The sequence below is a fragment of the Monopterus albus genome, unplaced genomic scaffold (genome assembly GCF_001952655.1).
Source record: "Monopterus albus unplaced genomic scaffold, M_albus_1.0 scaffold107.1, whole genome shotgun sequence".
Classification (NCBI taxonomy): Eukaryota; Metazoa; Chordata; class Actinopteri; order Synbranchiformes; family Synbranchidae; genus Monopterus; species Monopterus albus.
In genome coordinates this window covers 1,019,584-1,043,539 of record NW_018127987.1, presented here as the reverse complement: position 1 = coordinate 1,043,539, position 23,956 = coordinate 1,019,584, and the positions used below count along the sequence as shown (strand labels likewise).

Below are 23,956 nucleotides of genomic sequence, written 5' to 3'. Positions count from 1 at the left end.
CCCAACCGATACCCTCCCCCCTCCCTGACTCTACGCTCCCTCTGCTCTTCCGTTTTCAACCGTGCAGCAGACAAACAGCAACGGGACAGAGGGATAAAGTAAATGGAAGCCTATTTCCAGTGGAGTTTACAAGGACGCGACCCATGTCCCCTAACCAGCATGCAAGTGAGCTCAGAAGCAGTTACAAGGGCAGAGCTGTCGGGCAAGCTCACAGCCAAGCCACTGACAGATTATCTACATGAATAAAGCTGAAATAATATGAAATAAAAAGAGCATAATTGTGTATTCTGTCTCTCCTCCCGTACGTTCGTACTCCTCCATGCACCTACTCTCCCCCCTCTCCCTGCTTCCACCGGACCAGGAATCGATCTCCGCAGGATCGATAAGTTGGCATGAATATTCCCTGCCTGCCGAGAGTCTAGTTGGAGAGAGACGGAGGCTGAGGCTCAAGCGCAGGCAGTGGAGAAGAGGGGAAGGATGGGGACGGAGACGGGGGAGAAAAATACTCGGAGAAAGGAACATATAGGTGGCGTGGAAATAAACAAACACGTGGGTGGAAGAGTGGCGCATCGTTCAAAGAATGGACAGCAAAAATGGACATTTTACGCAGTTAATTTTCAATCAGTCTGGACAATCCGGCGCTCTCAGGAAACCTTCTTTGGCTTCAACAACCGCCCCGCAAGCGTACTGGGCTCCGGTTAAACCTTCAAAGGGAGTCGGAGGAGTGTATGTGCGTGTGTAAGTGGGTGTGTGCACCAACAGCTCTCCCCGCTGCAAGTGCATCGGCACCGAGCGAGGCGGGGCAGGTATGCATGGCTGACCGACATGGAGGAGGTGCAGCAGGAAGAAGATAGAAAACATGTCTTACCGGAGTTAGAGCGAAGAGCCAGAGGGGACTTGAGACGCCAGGCGCTGAGGTCAGGGGCAGTTCTCTGAAACACGAAGGGCACCGGCAAGGGGACAAACATGATCTTCGTCCGGCTGCTGGTTTTGATGCAAATAATCTGACAGAAGTACTATAATAAGCTCTGTCCTCTTGTGGAGCTTCTGTATCTTCGTCCGTTTCTCTGGTAGACAGCTTTGGCAAAATACTTGGTATGGAGAGCTCACAATATTCGCCGTTAGGTGTGTACACATGTAGCCCTGCTGCACACCTTTATTTACATTTGTGGATGTCGACTGGTGGCCGGCATTAGTTTTGGTGTAGCCCAAATGTGCATAGAACATAGGATGGTCCCTTGAGTGTAGCAGTTATCTTACAGTCCAGACTAACACACAGACGGATAGAAAGGAGATTAGACCTCACTTCTGTACGCTACAGGAAAAGTTGTGTTACAATTACAGGCCCATTGTAGTAGCTTTTTAATAAAAGGCTGTGTGGCACCTGCCTGTCGTTTATGCACCTGCGTCTCTGTTACGTTTGCACTGTTAAACGTCCTCCTTGGGTAAACATAGAGGCCCGGGAGCTTATTTTCTCCTCTCACTCTTCAGCAGTAAATGTTTCCTATAGGTGTGAAAAGGCATGAAAACAGTCGCTAGCCTACTCCTGTAGCATCACCGGCCGGGCTTAGCTTTGGTATTCGCTTTGCAAATGAAAACACCACGATAAATTCTCATACATAGAAAGAGATAAGACAGTGTGAAAGGCCAACAGAGTTATAAAGTCTTATTTGGATATGAGTACTATTTGGTTTGATCTGTTGTATTTGGTCTCTAGCTGCACGCGCTCCGTCTCCTCTCTCCTTTGCATGAAGGCTACATATAAGACATTCGTCCGCTCGCGCAAAGCAGCGGATCTGGTCGCCAGCACATTTAAAACAGCTTCATTAACGCCTATCAGCAACAAATAAATAAACAACTGAAGAAAAGGCTACACGGACACGCACACACAAACCCAACGCGCGTGCTTGGCCCTGACGCTCCTCCTCCCTCGCTCTCTGTCACAAGGCAGTAATTAAAACGCAATCAATCGATAAATACCCAAATAAATACAGCGAATAAATAAATAATTTAAAAAATTACTAAAACACACCATAACGGAAATAAAGAAGAGTATAATCCGGTTATGGTGTCGCGTTTTTTCGGAACACTTGCCTATCTCCGTCCATCCGTCTGTGTGTCTTTTCTGTCTGTCTGTTTGTCCCCGTTATTATCTGGGAACCCCTATAGCTCATTCGACCCGGCTCCCTCCACGATTGTAGCGATCTGCCACTAGGCTGGCCGCAACATTGAGGCGAGAGAGGACCCGCTACTACTCACACACCCCCGCACCTCCCTTCCTCCATCCATCCCTCCCTCTCCCCTTCTTTCCACCCACCCACCCCATCTCCCTCATTTTCACTACCGCTGCAAAAGGTATCCTGTATTGATTTCTGGATTTTTCCCCCTTCTTAATAATACCGGCTATAATGATGGCAGTGGTGATCAGTGCATTATTGCCGGCCTGCCTAGGACGAGATGAAGACTCGATAAGAGAATCCATGGATACCTATGGCTGCTTAAGGCAACCAGGATACACTTCATGCACGCAATTACGTTACTGTATCTCGTCACTGCTGCTTTGAATAAGCCCTCCTGGGCGAACAATGGTGCATCATTAGGTTATTCAGATCTATTAAGACAAGAGCGGCCGCTGCTGTTCCAGAGAACTATGAAGCCGGTTTACAGGCTGAAAACTAGAACATTTTTAGCCTCTCTAAACTATAAGTGAAATAAAAGCACCACATGCATACCAGCATTTTAAGTAAGTGTTTAATGCACACACTTTACAAATGAAACTACATAAGTGAGCCCAGGTGTCCGGGGATAAGACCCTGAATGTCAGAGGTGATCACCACACTCCTCTACTCCCCCCTGCTCCCCCCTGCTCCCCCCTGCTCCTGGGTCTTGTTCTCTCCATCCCGGCTACGTATGCTTTGCCTTCTCCCCTCTCCCTCCTCGGCACCAACATGTTACACGCTGTCAATTACAAGCCAGCATCAGTCAACGCCGGACGTTTACACACTAGATTATTGTCGATATAGATTTTTAAATAGAAAAATCTATGCCTTAAACATTGCAGTCAATACGGACAAATCAATAGGAATGAGCGAGTTCTTGCTCCTGTAGGGCCTGAAAGCCCCCTCTGGCAGCACTGCGTGCACACTAAATCCTGCGGGTGATTTGGCCTGTCTTAATGGAAATTGCATATATTGCATACATTGCATTATTTTCCTCTCATCATCAGACTTGTCATTTTCTCAGTCATCAACAGACAAGCATGTTGTCAAGAAATGTGCGCTGTACACCAAACTGGTATATTCTTAATTATGAAAAATGTGTCACCCCCTGTAGTAGACAACCAGGTTTTATTGTCCTTCTCCCTTCACTTATGACAGATGACATCCGCAGGTCCAAGAGGGAGAGGGGAGAAAGGGAGCAAGAGGAGAGAAAAAGAGGAAGAGGAAGGAGGGAGTCAAGAGAGATGGAGAGTAAGGAATGGAGGAAAGCAGAGTAGAAGAGAAAAACCGAACTGAAAGGAGTTAGGTGGGGAAGTCGTGAGAGAAAAAGACGGGAAGGGAGGTGAGGCAGGAACAGCAGAAAGGAGGAAGAGGAGAAGTGACTAGTTGTCCTTCAAAGACCCCCTTCTCTCTACAGAGGGAGCCATGCGCGCCCCCTTTCCCTCCTCCCTACACTCCTTCCAGACAAAAGCAATTATTTCTTGTAGAATGTAGTGTGGTTGTGCGTGTCTGTGGAAGAGAGGGATGGAGGGAGGGTGTGGGAGATTGAAGGAGGGGAAAATAAGATGGTGTTGGAGGGTCCTTCCAGGATGGGGAGGTGAGGAGGAGAAAGAGGAGGGATGCTAACACCTACAGCATCCACCCCTTCGTCCTCTACACACTCTTCTGACTAAACTCTTCTTTTTCCTCCACCTGACACAACTGCAAAGACATCATAAGAGAAAACTAGATATTCACATGTGCGAAAACAGACTGCTGTCGAAACACCTGCACGTGAATTTCAGATGCACTCACAAACACATGATGCTTGGATCTCATTATCCTACAGTAGGGGTTAGACCTAGAAACTTCAGAAGTAGAAACAAACTTTTCTATCTGCCTTTGTCTCTGTTGCACACATGCAAGTTTAGATTTTTTCCCAGTTAAATACATTTTTCCTCATCATCTTCTACAAAGGCTTGCACTGTTTGACAAGTAAAATCCACACACTCAGAACACACAAAATACAAAGATACCTGCTATGACACTGTATCTCATTTGTCTTTGTTTCTGTCCATCTGTCTGTCTGGGACCGACCACCTAAATTCAGCAAACTGCCCCCTCAGTGTGTTCCTTGCTTGGTGCCTATAGGGCCCCTGTAGCGAATTGGTCCCTGCAGTGTGGCTCCCCAGGGACCCGGAGAGACCCACGTGTCCGAAGAGCATGAGAGAGAGAAAGACAGAGAAAGAGAGAGTGAGCTCCCCGGGGGGTCGCTTCAGCCTATAATCCCTGCTGGCCCGCTCTCGTCGGGGGCCCACGGGGTCCCGATTGTCCACCTCCCTCTCTATCAAGCCTCTCAATCCATACAGAGATACATAGCTGGTTCCATTGTTTTCTAGGCTGTATCTTTCCCCTGCTGTATTGAAAAATGCTTTTATAAAATCATCTCTCTCTCTTTGCCTCTGTTTTTTTTTCAGACAGAAATACTGTAATAGATATACTGGATGATTATTGCAAATTATTTGCATCAGAGAAATTAAAATCATCTATTTCTGTGGGTGTGCTCTCTCTAAATCTGTATTTCCTTTCTATACAGGAACTGTCACACTCTGACTACGGATATACAACAGTATTTCTAGATTATTTTATACTGTCTATGTTGCAGTTTTACTATTCTATTGCTACTTTTATGAGAAATTATAAACAGGTCACAATTCTAAATATTTATTGACCACAAAATGTATAACCTCTTGTTAAGGTATGAGTAGGCAATTTATACATTTCTTTATAATGGCAAATGTATTTTTATCTGTTCCATTTTATATATAAACATATAAAATCCTATATATTAATAGGTCCTTTACTGCACTTCTCTTTGTTCACCAGATTGTAACATGAAAGGTAACTCCTAAATAAAAAAAAAGTTTAGAAAATGATGCAACCTTTCTTTGCCTCCTTCTGTACAGTTGTCAAATAGGCACAACAATTGATAACTCTATTTGTCTTCCACTGATCAAGGAATGTTCAGGTACAATTAAATTACATTTCCTACAGATACATTTTAATTTGATGGTTTGAATTTGGGCTATTAAAAATGTTATGGTAGCTTCTGTATAATTTCTGGTATATAAATATTTAAGTTTTACTGTACATTTACTCTTTGGTTGTGTTTTTCCTTTGTTAAAAAGTACTTCCTATGACATCCTCTCTTATATTAGTTACAAGCAAAAATATTCACAGAAAGAAATGTGGTCAGTTCTTATAACATGTGTTCATATGCTGTGGGTCAGGATGTGCCATGAAATATTTATCCAAATCAGAAAGAGCCAGAAGTCTCCTAAGGCTATTAGTTATTAGTCATAACATAGGGTATGCATCAGTCATATAGTTTAATGCACTCTTGCTAACTGCCTGTTATTCATTTTGAATGATTGATTAGACTGGGTAAAAACACAGCGTTTGAATATTTAACACAATTATTTCTGTTGTAAATGATGCATAAGAATCAGAGGATAACACAAGTTCTAATTATCAGACAGCATGTGTGTGTGTGTGTATGCCCACACACTGTCCTTGTGTGTGTTGCAATGTGAGTTTGTGTGTGTGTGTGTGTGAGAGACCCAGCTCATCCACGGGTGTTCACATCCATGTCATGGTCATAGTTAAAAGGTGATGTCATGTTGACAAATGAGCTGGTTGAATTAAATTCTCACTCATCAATAACGGCGTCGGTCGGAATCAATAGCAGCCAACAGTGGCCTTACCGGCTTTGTCAGCAGCCTAACGAGGCCCTATTAGAATGGACAATGCTCTCTCACTGTCACCCCATTCCATCTCAAACCAGTAGCTCCAAGTGCCAAGGCGCTCTTCTCATATCCTCTCTGCACAACCACACACACCGGTAACACACAGCGAAATGCAATATTCACATAAAGCCGTGCTCTGACATGATGTATAGATTTGTCAGGATAATATGGATATGATGCATGGGCCTTTATGAGCTTTGTTTGCTGGTGTCTTTGTCAATGCGTGTGTGTATGAGGGTTTGTGTGCATGTGTTTGTGGGTGAGTGGGTATGAACTGTTGGTTAATACCAATGTGTGGAAAGGTTGTGCAGGCTTTGGATCCAAACCGCAAAGTTCAGATTCAACCAAGATTCAATCAATCCGAGAAGACACACATACAGGAAAAAGAAAAAGTAAGCCCAGTGTTTGTGTGTGTACGTAGATGTCGATGCCAATTCACAGTCGCACAAAAAAGTCCCGCATGTGCAGCAAGTGTGATAAAACTTAAATTCAGACATACGCTCACATACAGAGATATACATGTTGACATGGAAAATATAACAAGACAGGCACACACATACGCACAGTGCCCGTACACTATCTCCACTCTCTTTCCCTCCAACTTTCCCTTCTCTCTTTCCTTTAGTGAACAAGCAGCTGATCCAGCTAAAGCTCTTGTTCTTTCTGTATTCCTTGTCTTTTTTATTAGTTTTTATTAACTTTTCCTCCCTCTCCCTGTCAGCACTCTCAATAATCAATGCTGATATATTGCCAATATCCAGCTCAGTCCCTTGTGCCATCTTTCACTGAGGCTATGTTATTGGGGGAGATTGGCCCAATAATAATGATATTTATTATAGATATTTATTATCTGGGTTTGTGGCAGTGCTGCAGATGCACTATGCTGAAGACTTGCATGCCCACAAACTCTCCACACAGACACATAAATGCATACACACACACACACACACACACACACACACAGTCTCTCCGGGCCTCTTTAATTTACACCGGTAATATCAGGTGATTATTCCCCATACAGATAATGCAGGGTTATCAGCAGTGTTAGCACACAGTGGCCGTACCCGTCTATGTATTCACTCCACATTATAGAGTCCACTGCACCTGTGTGCGAGTGTGTGTGTGTATAGGTTCACCTATGTCAGCCTACTGGCACTGAGCAGTGTTTAGAAGCCAAGGGAGGGTTGATGGGAGGGGTCAAGAATCAAACAGTGCTTGGTCAGGGCAGGGTGTGCAGGAGAGAGGGGACTGGACAATGTGGCCTCTCGCCCTCCGCAGCCCTCCTCCTGCTCCACATACACACACCAACACACATACACACTCTCTCCAACCCCCCCAGGCCTCATCTACACCCCCTCCATCTCCCTCCATCCCTTCAGTAGCCAGGGCCCCAGACGGTAATCCACCCCAGTGCTCCTCATCCTTTCATGTATTGATTTCCTCTCCTGCGCCACGGTTACATGTCGCACCCACGTCATTGGGTCCCGGCTGCTTCTACTACCACTCCCTCCCCTCTCTGCCTCACCCATCCATCCACCCTTACACCCCCCTGTCTTCAACAACAACAACAACAACAACTAATAGGGGTGGGGGATTGTATACCCAACCCATCGAGGGCAGAGAAAGACAGAGAGGGGAGGAAAAGGAGTGAGAGGAGGACTAAAGGGAGGGAAAAGAGGGCAGATAAAGCACTGCAGTATTTCAGCAAAGCAACCAGCATTTTACAAGAACAGAAAGAAACAAGGCAGGATGGAGGGAGAAATAACAGAGAAAAAAACCTGCCCCTGGGGGTTGCAGAGGATATTGTGGAAATTATCAGAGTGCGACACACGCTGAAAGTCCATAGCAAGAGATTTATTTCAAATTTGTCTTTGACAGTGAAATTCATCACTGAGTAGGCCTGTATCTGCTCTAATTTTGCAGACGTATCTGGATGAATACAAGGAGCCAGAGTTCCATTTTTGTGAGAGATTTGAAATGTATTATTAGAGCTGCAACAATTGTTTGAATAATTGATTAGCTGATTAAATTAATTAGTGATCAGTTTGATAACAGATGAACTGTTTTGAGTTATTATCTAAAAAAAATGGCACAGTGCTCTGGACCCAGCTTCTACCATTTGAATATTTTCCTGCTTATGTCTGTTTTATATCATTTTAAACTTAACATCCTGAGGTTTGGACTCAAGATGTTTGAAGACTATCAGAAACCTTGGACTTTCAGGAATCAATAAGTTAACCTATAAACATTCATTTTCAGGCATATTCATTATTCAGCACTCTTAATACACAAAGGACCCAGTCTGCTCAAAATAATAAATGACATTTTTGCATAAGTTAAAGCAGGAAGACAACTGTCAGCCAGCCTCATTTCATCATCACACTAAGGCTCCACCTCTCTTCTATTATTGAATCATCTCATTGGTTTCTGTGGGCGTACTTCCTATCAGCCAATCATCATCTTAGCTGATATTTAAATGTCTCTCTGCTGTCACTGCAGTCTGTGACACCTTGCAACTTCACCCCTCCACCATCCCACCATCACCAGTGTCAAGGCTCCATTTAAGGCTCAGTTTTGACCAGGCTGATGCTAAATGTCTATATTAAGATCCTCCGTTCTTGTGAATTTGTGTCTTCCCTTACTAAAATGATCCTGTACTTCATTTATATAATTTAAAAAATCAACCTATTTTCTGTCAAATCATTTATTTTAAATCTGCAGCTGTTGTGCTTTCTCGAATCTCCAACTGAAATTGTGTTTTTCAGTGTGCACAAGATCAATATGTGCTCAAAAGTGCATCGCAGTGTGTGTGACATTCCTGAGTGAACGGATGAAGTATGTATGAGACTGCAGACTGGGAGCACGACAGGTCAAGGTTATGTTTGGAGTGTGTATTGGACAAACTATGTGTCCCTGTCTTTGAGTGTGATAGGTGTCTGTGAGCCGAAGGACAGTATGTGGGTGTGAGTGCATCACAGTCCTGCTGTTGTCTGTGTGTGTGTGTGTGTGTGTGTGTGTGTGTGTGTGTCTTGTTCTAATGTGTATGAGCTGGGAGGGACATGTGGTTGTATGGGTGTGTGTGTGCTGAGTCCACAAGTTCCTACTTCTCATCTAAAGCACCGGTCAGTAAGAGTGACCATCAGGCAGTTTGAGCCTCATTGTCTGTGGGTGCTTGCACGTGTGTGTGTGTGTGTGTGTGTGTGTGTGTGTGTGTTTGTACTTGTGTAATCTCACATACAATTCATTCATCCATATGTTACAGATCAGCATTTGTGTGTGTATGTGCATTTGTGTGTGCTGTAAGGCCACCCGTATCACCAGAGCAAACACAAGCTGCATCACTACAAAACAAACAGCAGCTTGGCCCAGTGCATGTATTTTAAACACTTTATCTGTCGTTGTCTAGCCAGCATACGCCCTGATATGAAACAAGGTATTATTTTACATTTTCTACAAATGCAAACTGTTGGCTGAAAATATAAACATCATAAGGTTAAGCAAAACATTCTCCTCTGTCAGTGCCATCATAATCACTGTCATTGCCAGCTTGGCCATCCCATAATAATGCAGCTATTAAAGAGCACTTTTAAAGAGCTACATCTAATGTCACGGCAGTGCAGCATTACATCATCTTTGACAACGGCAGCGATACTGAAGTTTTTTTCTTTCCATGTTGCTGACAATAGTCGCTTTTCTTTCCTTGCCATTTGAAAGCACTTATCTTAAGTGGATCTACAAAGATCAAATTGTAATTGCAACACAGTTATGCTACATATAGTCCATATACTGTGTTGTGGGAGGCACTCAACTGCACGCTGAGACAGAAAAGCAGCAAATGACTTTAGAAAAGGTTAGCACAATTTGGTCAAAACAGAGGCTCTAAAAGAAAATGCTATCAACTCAGTGTCTGAATTTGAGCCTCAACACCTAAGCCAAGAAAAGGTCAAGCACACGCACAAATATACAAACTGCTGTAAAAACACATACATGTTCCTGTGCACACACATAAGGAGATATCGTTTAGTTCCGATATGGGTTTGCTCACATGTACACACACATTCAAGCATGCATGCTTGCACGTACCTGTAGATGCAGGAACACACACACACACACACACACACACACACAGACCTTCAGAGAAACACCAGTGGGCATGTAAGATTTGGTGTCCAGCGGGCCTCTAAAGCCTAACACAGTCATAAGCCAGAAATAACACACACACGTCTCCAGTAGGCTCTGCAGACCATGTGAAATAGCAAGGCAAAGACAAAATACTTCATTCCATCTCTGACATTTCCAATATCTGTCTATCCCTCATAAACCTCTGTTCAACCATAAAGTGACTCATTTTTCACAGATGAACATGTTCCATCTGGGCAGCTACCAGGCTGGCAACTCGCTAACAGCCCCTTCTGTTGCTTGTTATCATTACACAATTACAGATCCCCTTTACCTTTTACAGCTTTTACACAAGAGATAGTCAGGTGTAATTAAAATACTTAAATTGTGACAACATTTTAAAATTTTGTGGATTGTTTTAAAAGTAGTTTGAATGTGAATCTATCAGAATTGTTTGGTCTTTTGTTTATTCTCTGCTTTTATTTATCTGTGTTGAGAAGCTTTTTTCAGCCAACCTTCCCCTACAGCTAATAACCCCCACCCACCTCCTGCTCTTCTCCTTCTTCTTTTCTCACTCTGTTAATTCACTACACTGTCAGCGGTCAGTGTATTTACCTAATACCAATCTCCTTTTCCTCCCTTCTTCTCCTCAGTCCTTTTCTCCATCTCTGCCCCTGTGAACGGTGGAACTGTGTGAGTGAGTCTGCAGGAGATTTAGAGCAGGGATCAATAAGAAATTTAAAAATCAATGCACTTAGCGCCAGGAAATCAATAGGCCTAATCGGGATGCCAATCGGCCCAGTCAAAACAATTAAGAGGGAAGAAAAATGTTTAACAACCGCCTCTCTCTTGCTTACATAGACACAGGGGAGAGAGTGACGGAGGGAAGGAGGCCTAAAGAGGAATATCAGAGGCAGACAGAGTGGGATGAGATGGAGCGATATAAGGGAAGGAAAGGCTCAGAAAAAAAGCTCAAAGCTTAGACCCAAGGAAGGAGGATGTGGAGGGAGGGGAGGAGAAAGGCAGGGAAGCAAGGGACAAGAACAGAGATAAAGAACAGTAAAAAGGAAGAATATGATGCAGTGGGGTGACAGCCATGAAGGACACCAGAGAAAAGGCAGGACACAGCCACATTTTTCATCCTTTTTTGTTGAATATTCTGGCATTTGTTTCTGAAAGAAAGAAGGGACACGTAACAGGGTTACAAATAAGGTTACGGTGTGTGATCAGAAACACAAAAGTAATGCCCTCCCTCTGGAGGTGGTGCTATTTGCTTCATCAAAGGCATCCGAACCAGCCGCTCCCTATGGTCAGACACAGTAGCACTCATCCTCGCCATACAGCCAATCAACTGACAGCCGAATCACAAACAACCAACACTTCCAAATCAACAACATCAAAAAAGGGGGGACTTTCTGCTCCCTGCCGAAGCGTCCAATCATACCAAATGTTTGTCATCCCGGGCGCCCAATGAGGAAGCTGCGGCTGAGTGCGGGAACAGCAGTACAGGTTGGTGGGTGGTGGTGGAGCTAATTTGGGGTCAATCAATAGATCTCCCCTCTCTCTATCTTCTGCCTGCTCCCCACACTAAAATCAATGTGAAAGCCGATAGTTCCTCGCCCCAGTGTGGATTAGTGAACACACAACTAATCAGCCAGTCACTGAAACTGACATCTCAGCTATTAACCTATTGATACAGGAGACACGTGTTGAACACACACAGACAGAGGCGCATTCCAGTACAAACATCTGTACTGCTGTAATGATAAGATTCATCACAAATCTTATAAAATATCTCATGTCCATTTATACATTTTCATTAAAAACTCTATGGTCTTCTTTGTGCTTCCTCTACGTCTTGCCCAAAGTTATAAGAAAGCATCCCACAGAGCGACAGTGATAAAAAGTTAGACTGATCAATGACTAACATTGTCCTGTGATTCAGTCGCAGCCATTTAGATTATTTCAGCCTCTCTCTCCTCTCTAGTCTGACATCAAATCACATCATGTGCCTCACCTTTTTTGTGGAATCCCTGGCTTTAAGGGTCAAAGGGGCGGGCTCAAAATGACTGTGTGGACACCAGCATCACTCTAATTCAGGCTTCAGCCACTGTCCATCCAGCACCAGCCTCCATTAAGGAAAGAGGGAGTCTGCGCGTTTGCTTGCAAAATGGTGGCCGACACAAATCTGACATATTAAAGAGCACTTTTAAAATTAAGAGATCATCAAAATAATGTGATAATAAACAGCAGATGCATGGTTATATTTCAGGATTTCATGGGTTACCTTTTAACATAATACACAGCTGATTAATAATCATTTCACAGAGAAGCTGATGTGATGCGTAAAAAAAATCACGTTAAAAACAATAAACTGCTTAACTCAAAAGAAACCATTGCTGAGTTTTTTTTTGTGTCAAAACACCTTGCTGAGGAGGATAGGCAGGGAGATAAAATAATATGTACCTGGTTCTTAAGAGGAGCACTACACAAGGATCATTTTTCAAAAATAACAGCCTGACTAGCTTTCATCCCTTACTTTTGAAAGCCCTCTTGTTTTCTAAGATTGCCTCTCCTTCCTCTGTTCCTCCTCCCTGCCTCTCTCCCCCCGTCATGTTTTAGTTTTCATATGTTGGTTTTGTTCTTCCTCATTTTCCCCTTGTGTAAAAAATGAAAGGCTGAAAATAGGATGAGTGAGGGGATAAAAAGGCAGAAGGCAAAAGCAGCGACTGTACATCGATGAAATCACTGTCTGCGGCGCTGATTTCCTCTCTGCACTGACAGTTGCGGACTACAATGCAGCCCCAAACCCCCATCCATATACATCACACTCTGCAAACCAAACCTTATCCACAGACAAAGCAAAATGCTCCCTTCACCCCGTGCTGGATGACTGTATACCAGAGTGATAGTCTTACAGCATGACAAGAGGAACAGCATTGATCAGCCACAGACAGTTGCATAAAAACAGCCTTTAAATCACATTCAGATATACAAGTTATTTGAAAAGCTAAGCCCAGCCCATGTAGACTTTCTGAATTAGTTATCAACCATGCACATTGTACTGTGACAGCCAAGGCAAAACAAGGATAACTGTCTGTCTTTTCCTATTTCTCTCCTCTTGCCTCTTGACATCCTTTCACAACCCCTTTTCACACGCTAAACGCACAAAGAGAATGGAAGTGAAAGGCGTACGAAGTAGAGTGGATTTTGTTCTTTGTTGTTGTTTTTCTTTCATTTCTCTTCACAGACTTTATTTCCATGGTGGACCCAGCATGAGAGACAGTCATGGCTTGGCCAACATGATTCTACATTTAGGCCTAATCCACACCTCTTCCTCCGCACTGTTGTGGCTATGATGGAGATGGAAAGCAAGAAACTTCTTGAGAGAGAGAGAGACATAGAGGAATAAAGGGGAAGAGAGAGAAATTGTGGACGGGTATTGTTGACATGTCCAGGCAAATCCGGATGCATTGGTTCCATATAACATTCCTATTCCGCTTCAACAGACAGATGCTGCCATTCTGAGAGAACGCAATCCTGATTTCTCGCTTGAGACCCAATATCTGCACCATACAAATAGGAGGATATGGAGGGAATGAGAGACAGACTTGGAATATAGCTCTTTCTTCTTATCCTCCTCAGCTATATTGATGTTTTTGAGCCTTTCATTGCTCAGCCAAAATGAAGTCTATCAGGGCCAGAGCCATTGACAGATTAAGAAAAAATATCCTATTTTGTAGGACATGACAGAGGCTCTCTTGTTATCTGAATAATATGAGCAGTGCTGAGGTGGTAAGGAAAAGCTAGCTGTCTGCTGTAACAACAAAAAAGTCAAACTGTGGAGGTGAAAGTAGCTTTTCATTGCGGTTAAATCATCAATTTAGCTTTTTTTTAAATCTTGCTAAGAAAGGAAATGTTCATTGCACTCAATCATTTTGTTATAAAATTCAAAACTAGTCCATGATTAAGCTTCAAATTCCACAACCAAAACTTTATATTCCTTGTCTAGACATTATGAAAACAATAAACTCTACACGGCAACACGAGTGACACACACCTGACGGGCTGGAAATCACAGAGGCCAAATCACAGAAAATTGATCACATCCAACAAAATGGCCGCAATGACTAAAATTGGTGTGAGCTTGAGCTCGCTCAGGACAGAGAAAAATCTCTGACATTGTGATGACTGCATGGTGATTTTTCCTGCATAGAAAAAAGATTTCTTTTTATCAAAAGCTCAAATTAATTTAACATTAGTTGTGATGGCAACAACAGTGACATTTAAATCAGGCACTAGGGTGGACGGCACCATAAAGAAAAGAGATGCTGGGCAGAGGTTTAGTTGCAAAACAAGGATGTGTTGGTGATAACAAAGAAAAAAAAACAAGGGGAAAAACAACAAAAAAAGGTTGAAGAGATGAAGGAGAGAAAATGAGGTGTGCTGCAGTCATCTGGAGTGTGTGAAAGGGTTATGCTGAGAGCTGGCATGTTCAGATGCAATAGAAAGGAGAGGAGGGAGGAGGCGAGTAACAGAGAGGCACATGGAGAACAATTGAAAAAGGGATGATAGAGACAGGAAGAAGAGATTTAGGACTAAGGAGCGAGTATGAGGTAAAAGGAGAAGGATTATGGGTTTGGGTGAGAGAAGGACAAAGTGAGAGGTGGGCAGGATAGAGGAGGAGAAAACAGGAAAGGGAGAGACAGAGAAACTCTACAGTGCTTTTCACGGAGAAAGCAGAGATAAAAAGATGTATTTTTCCTGTTTCCTCTGTTGTCCCCCCTCTCCTCCGGGCAACTTCCCACTGCTCTCCCCCTCTCTGCTGCCTTTCTCCTCTGTCTGACACAGTGGGAAGATAGGTAGGAAACCTAATGGAGCCAGACACACCGGCTGCTCTCTGCTGACACTCACAGGCAAAGGATGGGCACTACAAATTGTGCTGACCAGCCCAGCCGAGACCCCTCCAACACACACACGCCTATCGGCCGGAGTAGCCATCAATCCGGCACAATAGCCTGGAGGAGGCTGGGGGAGATGGGATGAGAGGGAAGGTGATGCTCAGTGTGTAATGAATGCCACTAACACTGTAAAGGATTAGGAGCTGGATTCATGCTGGGCATAAGGGGAAATGAGCGGGGTGCTGTGGGTACCTTGTGCCCATTACCATCAATGTAGAGAACCCTTTAAAATCTGGAAATGTTAATAAAAAAGTATTTTTCATTGATTCACTCTACCTTTATCTACCCTTCATCAGTACAATAATGCTCAAACATTTGTGTGATAAACTGATAAAGCAGCATAAGTATATAAGCATATTTGATCAAAGCAACTGATTCTGATAATAAATGTAATCAATGTATAAATGCAATAATTTATAAATGTAACGTATTGTGTGGAATCATTTTAATCATTTAAGAGCCACACTTTCTGGATATCTGGATTTGGATATTAGAGGGCTTATCAATTTAAACCAAACACAACCTCACAATACAAACCTATTTTTCACATTTTAAGCCTTAAACTGATTTGTAAACAAAATCATTATTCAATAATGAAAGTAAACATTAGTAGGAAATTTGTAAAATGAAATATAGACAAATGAATTTGCAGAAGAATTTCACTGTGGCACATCTGGAAATAGACTGATGCTGCCGTGAAACTATTACATGACTTAACACAAAGTAATACATTAATAAACTAAATTTCAGGTAACCAGATGTCTGTCTGTCATCTGCTGCATCTTTGTATTATAATGGTGACTTTTGGAAATGCTTGTATTTTATTTTTTATTTGTGATGTTTTACATCTATAACATGGTTAAATAAACACAGATCACCGCTGCAGCTACACTTATATGAAAGGTAAGCTCCCACTTTAAACCTGTGGTTCCACGAGGTGGTTCAGATTACAGTGATTTCTAGAGTGCAGGCCTCCTCTGACACTTCTCTTACTTAAAAGTAAAAACATCCTTTAAACGGTGCCCGCAGCACTCTGCACACTTGTGGTATATTTTATTTTAAGGGGTAAGAAATCCAGAAGTTTGAGATGTAAACTGGCACTGACAAAAGCCAGGTTATGGGTATAGCAGGGTACCAGGGTGGTAGCATGTCCCAAGCCCAAGGCTCTGGCTGCAGGGCCAACACTGGGCTATGTCCTGCAGGTAAAATGGATAAGGGTCAGTTTCTCGGGGATGGTCTTCCTTGCCGGTTATTGTGTGGGGGGAGGTAGCCATTACCAACTGACCGTTACTCTGACAAGCAGTGACATACTGAAGCTCCACTCGGGGGAATTGGAAGGTGACCAAACAACAGGATGTGCAGAAGTTGTGTATATAAAGGGGCTGCATTGTTCTTTTTTTTTACTGTCTATACATTAAGTAACTATGTGTGCACATGTGTAATTGTGACTTTGTGTTGCTGTGTGTGTGTGAGTGTGTGTTTAGGGTGGAAAGCACATATTTGCTAATCTGGAGGGGGCAGCAGGAGGAAAGGGGGGGTAGGGTCAGAAGCTGGGGTCAGGTGTTAATTCACTGCTTCAAACCAGAGCCAAACACCAAAACCAGGGGAGAATGGAGCAGAATAGTTCAACAAAAACCACAAGGATACATTCAAGGTCCACTGTGGTAACCACTTCTGTCTCTCCCTCTGTCGATTTCCTCTTTAGATTCCCCTTCGCTCTTACCTTCCTCCTTCTGTCCAAAATTTCACCTCCTCTGATTCCATCTTTCCCCCTTTCCCCATCCTCTGTGCTCTCCCTGGCTGGTCCTCCAATACACTGCCTCCTCCCTCAGCTGTTAGACCCTCAAAGGTCAGTCTGTCTGCAGGGTCATCAGTCTGGGGTAAGGCTGAACTTTGACCCTGAGCCCTTGATGTATTCCAACCACAAACCCACAGACACAGTCACATAATGGACATGTGTGGCCTCACAAGAGGCCCGTTTCATTGCGGTCATTTTTGATCAATTTATCACTTCTTTCTTGTCACTTATTGAAGTCCTGTCTGTGCTGGTGAAGTCTCTTCCTGAGCGGCTGCTGTGCTGGCTGACAAAGACAACGCCACTGACAACAGGATCTTTGCGGATGATTAATACAGTCACCATTCATCAGCTAATCGATACAGCGATGATTGTGAACTGCCTATTGATTATATTCAATAACTACAATAGATACCTGACTACATGTGAAGACAGACAAGACAAGAAATCTGAACACTCACATACACACAAGCCCCACCCGCCACAAAAACTGTCCCTGAATGGAAGATTTTCCATAAAGACCCCGGACAAACTGGCCTGCCTGTAAATATTTACTGACTTTAGTCCAGGAGGACCACAGTGAGTGTGTCTACTGTTCTGTTTGTTCTTCATTTTTTCTATGTGGAAATAAGGCTTTAAAAACGTATATGTGAAACACAATCCAGTAGGTTTCATTTAAATAAAACTTGATTTAGTTCACAACAGGCACACCAACCAACATGCTGCATAATAACATGTCATTTTCATGTAACATGTAATTTCACTGTTTTGTTTTTTTCGAAATAAGGCGCAGTAAAGAGACATTCCATTCAAAAAAATGACTGAAAGCATATGCTGTACACTTGGGTGGACATTTGGGGACAAAAGTTTTCTATACAGGCAAATCCAGTATTCATGTATTCCGTTTATAGCCTACCGGTCAGTACTGGCCCCCTCTTGTCACAAAAACTGCATCGTGCAACTGCAATCTTTCCGCTTTAATTGAGGAACTGGCCAAACGACCTTTGACCTGCGGGTCATTACCGTATTGTGCACCGGGCCGCGGAGAGCTGCCACGCCATTTGGGAGGGGAGTCGCTGAAAATGGATTCATTTTGTATGGCCTGTGGTGCTTGATACGCACCGACTGGAAGTGGCTAGTAACACAAATGTCTAGAGAAGCCTAGTTCAAAGCCTACGGGAGCGATCGGCTTTATAGGCTATCACCAAACCGGAGCCAAAAACCCGCTCATGGAAGGAGCTGTCGGGCCACATAGGCTTTAACAGAAACCATGAAACTGCTGCACCGGTTGTGTAGTCTACTTCAAGTCGACAGGGCGCAGGACAAGGTGTCAGGGTCCCAGTCCTGCGTCTGCAGACTTTTGATTGATACAATAATTTTTATCCTATACCAATAACCAATAAAATATTAATAATCATTTTTCCGGAACACACAGCTTTAAAAACCATTGGGAACTATGAAAGGACAATTTCACAAAACATCGAAATATCAGCTTGGGCTTTTTCTACAGGATTTTTCTAAATATGCAGGCGGCATCTCGAGTAATAGCTTTTCAATATGTTGTGCATGTGACTGCCCCCAGAAATGTTATAAGAACTGTAAGTATTACAAAAGCTGCTCTTGTCCTTATTTAAAATATACTTAAGCTACTACATTTGGAATTTACATTTTTACCTCTCCATTTTTCACCTGTCCTCAATAAAAACGAGAAACGCTTACCACACACCTCGATATGTAAATAACATCAAATAGACGAAACTGTATTGTAAAGATTGTCTAATGTCAAACATGTTTCTGCTATTCTGATATTTCCTGGTGTGCCATGCTTTTCCGGCTATGTTTTATATTTGCATGAAGTCGAATTTTAAACAATATTATTTCTGTAAATATTGTAATACAGATAAATTACGACACCGTTGGGCTAAAAGTGATTTACACACGTCAACATGCAGATGTAATATAGGCCTACTGTTTATATAGGCCTATGGGAATTAGAGTTTCAAAATATTCCCTAACTTGTCTGCTGCAGATTTTAAACTACTTCGAATTGAAGATCGAAATTTTTAACACCATTAAACTGTAGGCTGCAAACTATAATCTCAAAAGACCTCAATTCCAATTGGAATAGTGCAAAAATAAATAATAAGTTATGGGTTTTTATTCAAATAGTATGCATATGAACTCCATTTTAGCGCAAGCTCCACAGATAATCAACTACTGAAAACAATCCCGAAATGAACTTGGAGCAGTGGTCGTAAAATAATAATATGCAAACAAAATCTGCATTAATATTTGCATATTATCTAACAAACCTGAGGCATTAAAACCCGTGTTGTCGATTTAAACTGTGCCATGAGGTAAGCATGGTCAGTGTTATCAATAACTGACTCCAGCGATGCCTCCTTCACATACAGTAACAGACCGACTTGGAAATGTTGACTTTATATGCAAAGCAGCAGTGTGGACACAACTCGGCACAATTCAGACTCAATTGCCTTTTAATTTTAATTTCAAGCAAAATGTTCTGCCATTTCCAAATAAGAAATGATGGACATTTAACTGTTAAATTACGCAGATGAATTGGGATAGCCCAAGTTATTAAAAGACAAATATTCGAGCTATTAAAATTATACTGAGGCTCTAAAAAGCTTTAAGAATATAAGATATGATAAAGAAGGCACAGCTCAAAAATACCAGATGTGCACTCACCGCAAAGGCAGAATATCAAACAAACATGATCAAATAGTCTACATTAAGAAAGGGCCATGGATAATATACATGTATTATTAATATCAACAGGCCTACGCGCAGGAGCAGTAGGTTTAGCGTTAAGACTGTATAAAGTGGAAAGTACTCGAATGTGTTTCTCTGTGGAGAAGCTACGGATATATAGTCTAACAAAGTAGTAACTTTGGTCATGCAGTAAAGGCAGACTGGTGGGAAATTAATTATCGAAATGCCTGATAAACACAAACAAACAATCGTTTTCTTTCTTTAGAGCTGCAGTATAAAAGAGAACTTGTCTGCCAAAACGTGGGTTCCACTCTCATGGGGTTTCAATTCATATGTGCGATGTAGTCCACATGTTTGCTATTTATTATGATGGCTTTAAACTGATTATGATGGCTTCAAACTGCTCACACTTACGACTGCATGTGTTTTTCATATAGCCTACAAGGTCACTGGTAGATCGACACAACGATGAGACATTTCAAATTACAAGCCTAACAATCCTGTCTTAAAGCCGTCGGTAGGATATAATGTACATTATGTATTTACCTACCAAAATCCAAGATGTAGCCCTGTTAAACTCAAGCCTTGTTATCAGAAAAAGAAACAACAACAAGAAAAACTAAATATCTCTCGATGTTCATGCGAGGATCTATGTGTTAAGGAAAGATGGGGCACTAAAGAGCCTAAACATGACCTTGTAATGTAGCCCTCTCTTTTAAAAAGAGACCAAAGGTCAAACAGAAATGGACAGAACTGTGTTTGTTCTGAGCCTGTTGGTGCATGATGTAAACACTGACCAAATGAGATCTGAGACAGCTGTTTAAGCGGGATTTTGGTGGCAAATGATAGGATGCAAGGACACAGATGATTCAATGCTGCAGCAGGTCACCGGGCACCCCAGGCAGCCAGCGGACAGCGAGAGGCAAGCCTCGGCTGGGAGATGTCCACTGGCCGCTCTCCTCCTCCGCTCTGCAGGTGTGAGCTTCTTGCTCGACCTTATAAAGCCCAGAGATCCCCTCCTTTTAATTGATTTTCTCATAATTAGCTCAGTCTGTCCATCGATCTCCCTTTGGCGGCAGATCAGTCCTTAACGTGTTGAGGTGTTATTGTGCATCTGCGGCATCGAGATACCGACGAGCAAATATCGACCACATTGATTAAAAACCTCACAGTGCTGGTGAATTTGGCCGTGAACTGCCCTGTTACAGGTTACATTATGCACACATTAAGACACAGGTTGCCTATTAACACACCGGCCTGCGCGCCCACCTGTGCGTAAAGAGCTCCCCAATCATCCATGGCCTTTTCACAATTAGGAATCAAACAACAAAGAACAGAACAAGAGGAATCAAAGGAACAATATAGTGTAAATAGTATAAATCGCTATGTCTGTCTCTATTTCACCATCATTTCTCCCTTCAGTCCCGATCTCCATGCTGTTAGATGTGCATGAGCTCAAATGAGGCGCAAAATAAAAACACTGGATTCAGCAACAATAACAACAACCACACATTCACTCACGTCTTTTATATGAGGCTAATGTTTTGACATTCGCAGATGTTGGGAGAAAGCAGTACAGGAGCAGAGCTGCGACGAGACTTCCGTATAGGCTATGCATAACAGAGACCATATTCCGAATCAAATCCTCCCGCGATAATACAACATGCAGAGCAGTCAAGAAGAGACAACGCTATTCGTCCACGGAGCAAAGGAGCAAGGGAGGACAGGAGAGAGTGAGGTAAAGAGAGGGTAGGAGAGAGAGTGCAAACACGAGGGTTGCCCCAGTAAATTAATTCCTTTCTAATCAATAAAAAAGAAAAAGCCCAGCCCTGCACAGTAATCATTAGGACCGATATTTCTCTACCCCTCTCCCCTCTCAACACTGGCTTCCCCCAGTACCCTGCCACGTGAGAAAGTCGAGCTCCCCTGCAGTTGGACTTACATCTTTCGCTTTGTAGAAGTGACACGGAACAGAAAGACTGTGATTTGAGAAGGGGAAAGGTAAGTGTATAGTACAGCTGAGGAGAGGAAGATGAAAAGAAGTTAAGTCTGCAGGATGCATATCTGAGCCACCCCCACCCCGCCCACAGAATCATTCTCTTGTTTTGTTGATGTTGTTGTTGTTAATGTGAAAATTTACCAGTGCTTCCATCGATGAACGTCTCCATCCCCGCCATGCGAGCAGCCTGTGTAACACTAACCTTTCATGTCTCCCCTTTTCTCTCTCTCTCCTGTCCCTGGTTGTCCCTCATTCTCTCTCCACCTCTCACCCTCGACGTGTGTCTCTCAGCGGTTTCCATGGCGACCCGGTGGCTGTGGTTGCGCTGCTGAGGAGAAAGAGGAGCGTGCATGAGAGAGGGGAGGCTGGAGGAAGCCAAGACGGTCATTTAGATCAGTGCATGGACGGGATCACGACACATCTGAGGTGATTAGTGAACAAAACCACATCTTGGACTACATATCACTGCACAAACCCCATGTTAAGTTCTCCTAAAAATGCAAGCGTATTTACTTTGTAGCTGCAAATTTGTTTAAAAGGCCCAGTGAGACCCAGCGGGAGAGTGCCCTGCATAATAATGCCATAAAACATTTATCAGCAAACCATAAAGCTAATAAAGTTTAAATTAATTAATCACAGATTAATTTAATTAACCTGTAACTTTATGACATGACAGATGTTTCTGACATGACACAGTAAACACAGCAGGAGCTTTGCTGTTTTGAATATGAGGCCTCCTCAAATTGGAGACTCCTCTATATGCTGCCACCTGCAGGCCTCAGTAAACACCGTTGGAGCAGAGAAACCTGCAGGTCCTTCAGCTCACACACTCACTGATGGTGTCTCCTGGGATGTGCATGCTGTATTTGACTGACAAAGACAAAGACTATGACTTAATTGGTTTAAGCTAATTACAACACATTTTGTGTAATGTTTTATAATTTATTAAATCATTATTTAAGGAATACAGACATAAACAGAATAAAAATCAAAATTTCTGGCTAATAATTAAGTTGCATAAAAAAAAACATTTCAAATTCAAATGTGCTCCCTGTGTCCTAAATATCTTGTTTGAAATCTCTTATGACTCACTGACACACAGTGCAGATGTGAACCAAGGAAGAAAGCTTTCAAGTTCACCTAATCTAATTTTCGCTCCTCAATAAAAGTATAAAAAATTTCCCCATCAGAGGGATGTACCATATGCTACAGGGTATACATACAATAAAGGCAGCCCCGGTGCGGCAGCAGAAGGCTGTAGTGTCCATCAGCTTTAGATGACACGATTCAATACGAGACTGATTTAGGCCTGAGCTACTGCAAGATGACTTGAGTCTTCATCCAATCAAGGAGGTGTAAAGAACACCTGTGGACAGAGGAATAAAGTCTACAGGCTGATGATGACCAGTGTCTTGCCACAGAACCTGACATTACATTAACTTTTCCCACCACAATACAATTTGCAGCACGGAACACAAAACCTGTGATCTCTCTGTGAAGTGTTTTAGTCAATAAACTGAGCATTCACTGCACAAAATGTTCACTATGTGCTATGGTGTACGTAAAAGGTTGTTTTATAGATTTGACTCCAAGTTATTCTGTACTGCAGGTAAGAGAAAGTGAAAACAAATGTTGAACCAGATCGATTCATTGAAAAAGCAACATGGTTGGATTATTTTCCAACATTGGCTCTATAATTGTTTTCCTTTGGTTGTTCGGTCCCCACCCTACTGCATCACAATACTGCCACAAACCAGCCCCAGCGTCGTTACCATAGCAACGGGAACTTTGACCCCATCAGTGGAATCCTTGACCTGGATGTAGATCAGTGTGGCATCAAGCGAGCCTATCGGTTTAAAGCTGCTGCTGTGCAGAAATTACAGAGGAGGGGGTGGTTGTGGTGATGGGGTGTGGCTCCAAGGGTCAGCAGGAGGCTCGGGGTTAGCTATGGCTGACAGACTCAAAACAATCTTTCAGCTGTGGCTATCAATGTAACCTTGGAAAAAAGGAGGGTGTTTGTTAAAACAATAGTTGGACATTTTGGGAAATGGGTTTATTCACTTTGTTGCTGATTGATGAGGACTGGCACCATGCCCGTCTGTGAAATATAAAAGTGGACCCAGCAGCCAGCTAGCTTAGCCTAGCATAATGACTGGCAGCAGAAGAACCAGCTAGCATCAATCTGTCTGGAGGTAAAATTCACCTTTCAGCACCTCTAAATGCTCACTAACTAAAAAAGTCACTGCACATAAGAAATAATCCCGCACATGAAACTAAAGCTATCATTTTAACCCTCCAATCTACAAAATGCACAGTGTTACTTAATAAAAATGTTTTAGAGGTGC

The 23,956-nt window shown here is 42.8% G+C and overlaps 1 protein-coding gene across 1 annotated transcript in view; it reads right to left on the bottom strand.

Annotated features, from left to right (window-relative positions):
* pou2f2b (POU class 2 homeobox 2b) overlaps window positions 1-21,794 on the bottom strand; it is a 56,841-nt gene extending 35,047 nt beyond the window's left edge. The window contains exon 1 of the mRNA XM_020610908.1: window positions 21,753-21,794. Within this exon, the coding sequence (XP_020466564.1) occupies window positions 21,753-21,789 (37 nt within the window). The 5' untranslated portion in view covers window positions 21,790-21,794. The remainder of the gene's footprint in view (window positions 1-21,752) is intronic.
* Between the last annotated feature and the right edge of the window lie 2,162 nt (window positions 21,795-23,956).